The sequence below is a fragment of the Sebastes umbrosus genome, chromosome 12 (assembly GCF_015220745.1).
Source record: "Sebastes umbrosus isolate fSebUmb1 chromosome 12, fSebUmb1.pri, whole genome shotgun sequence".
In the NCBI taxonomy this organism is placed as follows: Eukaryota; Metazoa; Chordata; class Actinopteri; order Perciformes; family Sebastidae; genus Sebastes; species Sebastes umbrosus.
The window spans coordinates 28,455,012-28,464,450 of NC_051280.1; the positions used below are offsets into that span (position 1 = coordinate 28,455,012).

General features: G+C 40.0%; 1 protein-coding gene across 2 annotated transcripts; it reads left to right on the top strand.

The window, feature by feature from the left end:
* Positions 1-324: 324 nt before the first annotated feature.
* On the top strand, positions 325-5,632 carry elovl8a (ELOVL fatty acid elongase 8a). Of its 2 annotated transcripts, none has more exons than XM_037786269.1 (7): positions 325-482; positions 597-784; positions 1,512-1,607; positions 1,789-1,845; positions 2,552-2,666; positions 2,833-2,960; positions 5,265-5,632. In XM_037786269.1, the coding sequence occupies exons 1-7, from the start codon at positions 434-436 to the stop codon at positions 5,484-5,486; spliced, it is 855 nt and encodes a 284-aa protein (XP_037642197.1). In that variant the 5' UTR covers positions 325-433; the 3' UTR covers positions 5,487-5,632. The 2 variants fall into 2 exon arrangements, with proteins under 2 accessions (XP_037642197.1, XP_037642198.1); XM_037786270.1 differs by having other exon boundaries at positions 1,527-1,607.
* Positions 5,633-9,439: the final 3,807 nt, after the last annotated feature.

Here is a 9,439-nt window from a genome sequence, read left to right on the forward strand (position 1 = left end):
TCAAATATGCAGAGGGGTGCTAGGATGATGTGGAGGATGTTGCTTATGAGCATTTGAAAAAAACAGTCAGTTGTTTTTAAAAAATGCTGATGCACAATGCAGTATAGACTTCTAACCTCCCACTACAAATTGTTATTATTTGTATCACTACTTCCGGACGACTCATGTAAAATAACTACTTCTGCTACTGATGTATGCATTAATAGTACCAGTTGATAAAAGAAAGAGCATGCAAAGTCAAATAAAGTCAATAAAATCAAATAAAAAACAATCTTATTTTTAAAATTCCAATTGCAATTTTGTATGAAAACATGTTTGACCTGTTGGAGGCATTTTATGAATAACACAAATAGCAACAATGTTTTAGTCCAGTTCAGTGATTAAAGTTTCTCCTGCTCGTGTGTATCCATCTCAGGGTTTCCAGGCTCTCGCCATGTGGCAGAAATTACAATTATTCTACAAAGGAATTCTGCAAAATGGAGGCAAGCATTTTCACTTTATCAAACTCATGTATTTCAGTGATATATTGTTGGATATTTAAAGTTGAACATTAACACAATCTCTATGCTTTTTTCTCTTGCCTTCTCTCTGTCTAGACTATAGGACGGACGGTTGGCTGCTGGTCTACTCTCCTGTGCCGATCAGCCTTATCTTCCTGTGCTACCTGCTCATTATATGGGTGGGACCAAAGCTGATGAGGAAGAGGCAGCCGGTCAACCTTAAACCCGTCCTGATAGTTTACAACTTTGCCATGGTCTGCCTGTCTGCATACATGTTCTATGAGGTACTACTGTATGTTGGAATATATGCTCGCATCTTGCATTTAGCAACTTTAACTAATGCCAGTTACGTACCGGAAAAAGTTATCTTGTGTAACAAATCTACTTATTTTTACTCAAAACACAATCTTTTCCTAAACCTAACCAAGTAGTTTTGTTATGTAAGTAAACCTAAAAACTATGTAAACCTACATTGGAAGTTTATTTTGAAAGAGAGTGTATATATTGTAATGAGCAGAAACTGTACGTTTAATGTGAACCCGGGAGTTTATTTTGAAAAGACACAATGCATGTAAGGAGCGGAAACTGATGTGATGTCGCTGAAACGTCCAAAACTGATGCTAGAGGGGTGCTTAGAGCGTCATAGTTTGAAGCGTAGGGCTACTGACAAAGCGGCGGTATTTGATGAGTTGGAAGTGAAAACGTGTTAGCCAGGTGGACAAAACAAAACTCCAGATGAATGTTAGTATTGCTCCATATCTTCTGGATGTATAAATAAGCAACTGTTAAACAACATCAACATAAAAGGTGATACTATGTTGACAGCACTGAGTTTCACAGCTTGTTTATGTTGCCCCCAAGTGGCAAAAAAATAAATGATTGCAGGTTAAATAGGACAAAAATCCTCCTTAGCTGTGAGGTCAGACAGATGTAAAGTGATTTCACTGACTCACAGCCAATTTGTGTGTGACAAAATGGGATGAAAGGTGCTGATGGAGAGATGAAATGCAGCTTTTGTCTTCCCAGTTTACAGCCTCTGCCTGGTTGTCCAGATACAGTCTGCTGTGCCAGCCGGTCGACTACAGCGAAAGCCCACTCGCCATGAGGGTAAATCTTTTTTACTACATTGTTTTTTATGCAACAATTTATTGATAAAGCTCCACTCTGGAATTTGATTTATGCATCTATTGATGACCAAAATATTCAATTAAAGTACCTGACAAAATATCAATGTGTATCCTAAAATGACAGTTTAAAAGACTACATATTTTTCTCCCCTGTTGTGCAGATGGCCAGAGTGTGCTGGTGGTTCTACTTCTCCAAAGTTATAGAGCTCAATGACACCGTGAGTATGAAAACAGTGAAAAAAAAGAGTTATTTCGATTTTTAAAGGTCCCATGTCGTGCTCATTTTCAGGTTCATACTTGTATTTTGTGTTTCTACTAGAACATGTTTACATGCTGTAATGTTCAAAATAACCCTTCATTTTCCTCATACTGTCTGCCTGAATATACTTGTATTAACCCTCTGTCTTAAAAGCTCCGTTTTAGCACATTTTAACGGAATTGCGATGGAATAGCAACAGAATTGGGTTGCTAGGTTTGGTCAATGTGTACTTCCTGTCAGTAGATGTTATTCACATACACTAAAACCAGGAATAAACTGGGACCCATTAGATTGTTTACGTTTAAAACTGTGTAATGGTCTAAATATTGTATATTTGTGACATCACAAATGGACAAAAATCTTGACAGCTTGTTTCAAATGCAGAGTTTTCGAATGCGGACTGTATGTATTTCCCTGTGGATTGAGCGTTTCGATACTTTCACAGCATGAAAATCTCACTTTTTATAATATGGGACCTTTAAGAGTTCTATTTGTTATTTAAAACTCACAAAATATGTACAGCAACTCCCAAATAAAGAAACAGATGATAGATCTTCTTTTCAAACATGTGTGTATTTCTGCATCTGCAGTGCTTCCATATGTAAACACAAGATCTTACATTATGCCTGCCTTTGTGTGTTTGTGTGTGTATCTGCGTGGTTCAGATATTTTTCATCCTGAGGAAGAAGAACGGTCAGCTGACCTTCCTCCACATCTACCATCACGGCACCATGATCTTCAACTGGTGGGCCGGGGTTAAATATGTGGCTGGTGGCCAGTGTGAGTATACTCACCATGCAGCTCCATCAACCCAGTCTCACAAACAATGTCATGAAAATAGAATAAATAGTGCAAATGATGTCTATTTACAGGAGAACACACACTTTTAGACACACGTGCTCAAGGGTATAATATGTAATACTCATCCTGTGTATGTGGTCCATAGCTTTCCTGACTGGTCTGATCAACTCCCTGGTCCATGTAGTGATGTATATGTACTACGGCCTGTCAGCTCTGGGACCAAGCATGTCCAAATACCTCTGGTGGAAGCGCTACCTCACCTCCCTGCAGCTGGTCAGTATTTTGCCTATGTGTGTGTGTGTGTGTGTGTGTGTGTGTGTGTGTGTACCTCACATTACTTCGTACATTGATTTTGTTTCTACTTTCCTTCTGTTTTCCTTTCTAATTTTATTTTAAGATATAATCACTTAACACATTCTGTCGCTGTCTCTATAAATAATCCACTTTAATATGTTAAAGTGGCTAAAAGAATGCATCTCGGATCACCTCTTTCATTTTTAGTGATCAGTTCTTTTTTATGTTTTAGCATAATTCAAGCTGATCATTTGAGTGCTTTTTAAAGTCTGTATTAACACCCATAGCAAAAAGACAATGAGGCATACTGTATATTATCACTTTTAGCATCCTGTATGTGAAGTTATAAAGTTGGCAGTATTTAAGTAGAATTGGCAAGTCCTTCCTCATATACTGTATATTAGGGCCGTCAATCGATTAAAATATTGAATCATGATTAATCGCATGATAGTCCATAGTTAATCACAATTAATCACAAATTAATAGCACATTTTTTATCTGGTCAAAATGTACCTTAAAGGGAGATTTGTCAAGTGTTTAATACTCTTATCAACAAGTGGGCAAATATGCTGCTTTATGCAAATGTATGTATATATTTATTATTGGAAATCAATTAACAACACAAAACAATGACAAATATTGTCCAGAAACCCTCACAGGTGCTGCATTTAGCATAAAAAAATATGCTCTAATCATAACAAGGGGAGATTCGTGGTTACCCATAGAACCCAATTTGCCAGTTTTTCCTTGCCAAAATTTAAGTTTGGAGCGTTATTTAGCCTCCTTCGCAACAAGCTAGTATGACATGGTTGGTACCAATGGATTCCTTAGGTTTTCTCGATTCATATGATACCAGTATCTTTACTCTAGCTTCTTTAAAACTAAGCCTGCTACAAGCTGTAAATCGCAAGTTGTGTTAATGCATTAAAGAAATTACTGGTGTTAAACCGAATTTGCGTTAACACGTTATTATCGCATTAACTTTGACAGCCTTAATATATATATATATATACACCTCTGTTCAGGTAGCCTATATGTACAAAAAATGTATCATGTTCCATATCTTGTAGTATTCAACTTTGTCGAGCCCAACATGAGGCCTCCTGCTTGGTTTGTCATTGTTCTGATTGGCTGTTGGAATAACTAGACAGATTAACTAACTATTCTGGACCATCTGTTTTCTACTTATTGCATTGATGATGAGACAATGCATCCTGTAGGGGTTTTTCTTTTTATATGGCTGCAGCATATATAGGTCAGTGTGGTGGCTGAGCGCCATTATGTAACAATAATTGTACTGACCTTAGAGGTGACCCCCAAGCCTTCTTTAACAGTTGGCTTCACAATTGGGTGAACTGAAGCTGAGACAGTTGAGTTGATTGGGGAGATTGGAGATTATATTTCTCTGTGTGTGTATGAGAGGGTTTCTTTTGTATGGTTGAGAGGTAGTTATTAATTAGGCTACAGTGCATTGGAGGGGGAGTCGGAGTGGAGTCCATAATGTTCATTCATATATTACACATAATTCTTGCCTGGACCCGGAATATTATAGCGGCTCTATGAAACATATGGATATAGATTAGTCAGTGACAGCTAAACAGTAGTGACAGTAGTGACAGTAGTGTTGACACTTGTGTTTTTTCAACCAAATTGGTTTAGTGCTCCGCTCTGTGTCTGCTCAGCTGTGGTGATCGCTGCTCATGCTTAACATGTTGTTGCTATGGAAAGATAGCATGAACTAGCAACAGAATCACTCTCGCATCAGTTATGGGCCTTTCACACAGAACGCAGTTGAACTTGGTTGAACGTCACAAGCTGCGCACTCCGTAAGCTTCGCTCAAACTTTGGTCGCCGCAGCAAAAGGCTGTTGCAAAACATTGGAAATAATGGGTTTCATGGGTTGCTGTTGCCGCGTTCTGCGTGAAAGACCCATTAGTGCTCTAGTGTATCGAAATGATATTTATTCCTATAAAAAAATGATATGTGTTACTTTAACACAAGTGCTGACGTACTAAATGCCACTCTCTCTTTTGTGAGACTCTCGAGCGCTATAACCGCTGGAGCAATAGAAGACTAATTGTCAAGCATTCACTGTCAGCTGTCCACCATTAGCTCTGGAAACTATTATTGCATCAATTACATTGAGTGTGTAGTCGACAAGTTGGAGCTGTACTTTCCTGATATTTCTATAGATATTGGTCACTCACTCAAAGTGGTATTGTCTCACTCTCTCTCTTATTTCTCCTGTCTGTCTGTCCGTCCGTCCGTCTGTCTCCCACCCAGCTCCAGTTTGTCATAGTAACCATCCACACCACCTTCAACATGTTTGTCGACTGTGACTTCCCTAACTCCATGAACATGGTCGTGTTCGCCTACTCTCTGAGCCTCATCGTTCTCTTCAGTAACTTCTACTACCAGAACTACCTCGCCAAGACGAAGGCCAAGAAGACAAAGAGAGAGAGAAGACAGAAAGCGAGAGAGATGGAGATGAAGAAAGAGAGCTGACATGAAGCAAGTTGGAAACAGGAAGGTGGTACGAAAAAGGGGAAAGAGGAGAGATGACATAATGTAAAAAAATATTTCTACTTGTTTGTTATGTTAAGGACTTGATTTCTTATATGTGCAAAATACATTACCATATGTATGAAAACTATTTGTATGTGTTATGAATTACATATTTGTGCCTTAACCACACACATGTAGAGATGTTTACTATACTTATGAGGGGTCTTCCATTCACATTCAGTCACTGCTTCTGTTCATTCATCCAGAACAAAACCACCAACACACATTAACCCTGGTTTCATCACCCCCTCCCCCAGCTGCTAATAGATGAATCTTTCTAATCACCAGTCGAGTCGCTTTATTCTTCTCTTACACCCATTGGCTGGCAGTCGCAGCCAATCAACTGTTGGCTGCCATTAGCTATGTATCCACCTATTCCTCCCCCTTTTTAAAAAAAAAAATCAGGGTCCCCCTCCCCAGTTTCTAGCATTTAATCCCTTTTACCAGCGGGGGAACCACAACCCACCACACAAACCCCCCATGTTCCATCTGTCATGATGTAGGAGTATAATATCCTGAGTCCAGGCAGCGATCCCATCCACCCCCCCTTGTGGACAGAAATGGAAGGACTGACTGAATTCACCATCCCTGCTTCTCTTACATTATATTTCCCCTGCCATCATCACTTATTCCCAATCTGTTCACCAACTATCTATACTTTTATCTCCAGCAGCAGGTTGGTTTCTGTTCAAAAACTCAATAGGGGGCGGACAAATGTATTCATTGGCATGGCTTACTAGACACTAAAAAGGCAACGGGCCACACTTAATAATGTTAGTTACACTTGTGCTGTTATGACAATTCAAAATGTCTGACAGGAAAAAAGGTTCAATTGTGAGCATTAAATAGGTATACTGTAACAGGACTAAAAATCTATTTGCATCTAACGCACAGTTATGCACAGCCTGACATAAGGAGCTCAGAACTTAGTCCAGTGAACCAAATATTATGGTCTGCTGAGGCATTTCACCGTCTTTCAGAAAGTCAAATTAACTGTTTTCTGTTGAACATGTAGTGGTAGATCAGATAGATAAGACGGACGTTTATTTTGAAAAGACTGGAGCAGAAATTGACACGTGCGCCCCGTGTTGCTGAACGGAAAATGCACGAAAAATGAGGAATAACTTTTCGTAAGATATCATATGAACCGTTGTACGAGGATACGTTGATTAAAAAGATGCAGGTTTTAAAATAAGGAAGGTGGTTCATCACATTTGTTATGCCTCAGGGATAAACACAATGCACTTTGGTGAGAAAAACTGAAAGAAAAACTGTGTTACAAGAAAACTCCACAGGGTAACTTCAATATATATATTTGAATTTATCACCACAGATTTTGCCTACGTTCTTTATTGGCAGATGTGAAGCTCTTCTGAAGGCTCAGAAGCACACCATAAGCACTTTGCAGAGTGTGTGTGTGTGTGTCTGAGTGCAATACATCACCGTATGGCCAGTACTAAAATAACACAGGACACACTTGTGTAGCATTATAAGCCATATTTTGCTGCTGGCAAGTACTTAATCCGCTCTCCATTTCAACACAAGTGTGATACAAGCGCACACACACACACAGACACACACACACACACACACACACACAGCTGATTGCCAGGAGCCCATTTAAAGAGTGATGTCCCTCAGCCTCCCTGCAGGCACAGCTCCAGGTTGATTACTGCTGAGTGCCGTACAGCTCAGGCATGACTGACTTTCTGGCACGCAGTCGCTTTGATCAACTTATGATTTTGCAACCAGATGATGTTTTTCATCTTTCATCTTCAGTGAGTTATACACCGCTTTTGAGATGATGCCAAGCTAGCTACAGGTGTCACTTAAATATTAGCAATTTAATTTTATATTTGACGTGAATAACGTTTGATTGGCACGATGTTAAAGGAGCTATTGATAACAGTGATAACATTCAGCCACTAGATGTTGCATTATCCCTCGCCCCGTTCCATGCATTCCCTTCATAACAAGTGGTTACACTTATCGTTAATCTCAGCCAGTTTTTTCCCACTCTACTGCCCTGTTCAGACCTGGTATTAACATAAGTCCTCAGTGATCGGATCACAAGTGAACAGCTCTAAGTCCAGGTGTGAACGCACTCAAGACGCATTGAGGACGCATTGAGATCGGATCTTTCAGACCACTTTCAGAGGTGGTCTGGGCCACATATGACCACATTCTTTTAGCAGTGTGTACGTGAATGTGTCCTGGGCCACATTAAGGACCGCCTACTCAACGTAATTTGAGGTAATTTGGTAGTAATTCCAAAGAAATTTCAAATTGCTTACTTGCTAATTTTCACCTAATTACCATGAAATTTGCAAACCTGTAAAATGAAGTGTTACCAAAAACTTTTATTTGGCACACTTCTTAAAGCTCTGTGGAGATATCATTTTTTCAAAGTATTTATCTACGTAAAAATGTTATCAATAAGACCTTTAATTAAAATACTTTGATACAGCCAGAGCAGCCGCTGTGCTGCGAACGTGCTCCAATCTGTGTTTCCTGAATCTTGTTTGTGAATGACTTTGTGTCGGTCTCCTTGGTAACCGTGTTGAGACAGTGTTTGGGCTGCGGTCAGCTAGAGGCACACTGTAATTAATAATCAGGTTAGAGGGAGAGGCTATTGAAGCGCTCTCCAAGCTGCTGCTGCTAACTTCCTAGCTAGTGAGAGGGACAGGGATACACACACTCATGCACAAGGACACACACATAATTGTTGATAGTGAGAGAGGTTTGGGATGAAGAGGCTGATGAGTGTGCTTGAAGGTGAGCCACTGGGTTGTTTCGTACAATGAGGGTTAACAAGAGGCTGCAGCAATCGCGCCGTGATGGGAGCGCACTCAACCAGCAGGCAAGCTATAGTGTTAATCAGCCAACCAACCAGCTAGTAGCTCCCTGTCAAGTGTGTGTGTGTGTGTGTGTGTGTGTGTAATTAACAAGCATGACGCTCCAAGTACAGACTCCTGGAGAGGAGAAGTCATCCCCCCCTCTCTCTCTACATTTTAGAACCTCAAGTATAAATCACATTTGCTAGAAAACATCTATCAGTCACTTTGTCATCACAGCATATGTGCATATGTCCATGTGTCTCTTTGTCTCCAACAAGAGAAGCCCCATCTGCTGGCGACATCGTCCCCATTTACGATGACAATGGGATGAACCCGGCGCCACCTGTATCTGCGCTATCAAAGTTATATGGGGGATGTGTCATTTGTCTCGACAGGTTTGATTTATGGCTTGTATTGTTTGCTGCGGGTCAGACCATCTCGGACCTAAAGAGATGTGTTTCAGCGGGACTCGGGCTCACGGGGTCTTAGTTGATTTGATTCATATTTGCATGAACCCCGATTCTGTACATTTTTGGCCTGTTAGCCCAAATTGATCTCTGGTATGGCTGTCACTTTTTAGTCACGCTAGCGATGTGGTCATACACGCCAACCTTGAGACATTGAGACAAATTTGAGTTTCAGAGACTTTGTTTCCTGCATTCTGATGACTTTAAAAGAATGAAAATATCAAAATGATAAGTACACTGCAAGAGCATTTTTATGCATTTTACTCCAACGCACAAATGACACGCCTAAAGTAAGAATGCCATTCTTATTGCACGCTTTTGCCTTGCATTATCGTGTCATTCTCACGCTTTTTCATGCAACCACGCCGGAAAATTCACACAGATATCACAAATCTCTCACTGGTACTTGTGGTTGCTGACGTAGTAACTGTACGTACCAGTACAAATTAGATTTCATTGTTACAGAATTAGATTTTTTTGAATGGACGTCAGAAGCCAGAATATAAAACCCAGAACCTAAATGGAGTACTTCCTTTCTCAGTGTGTTACCAGCATATAAAACAGGTCAAATAACAGACTTCAAAATGAA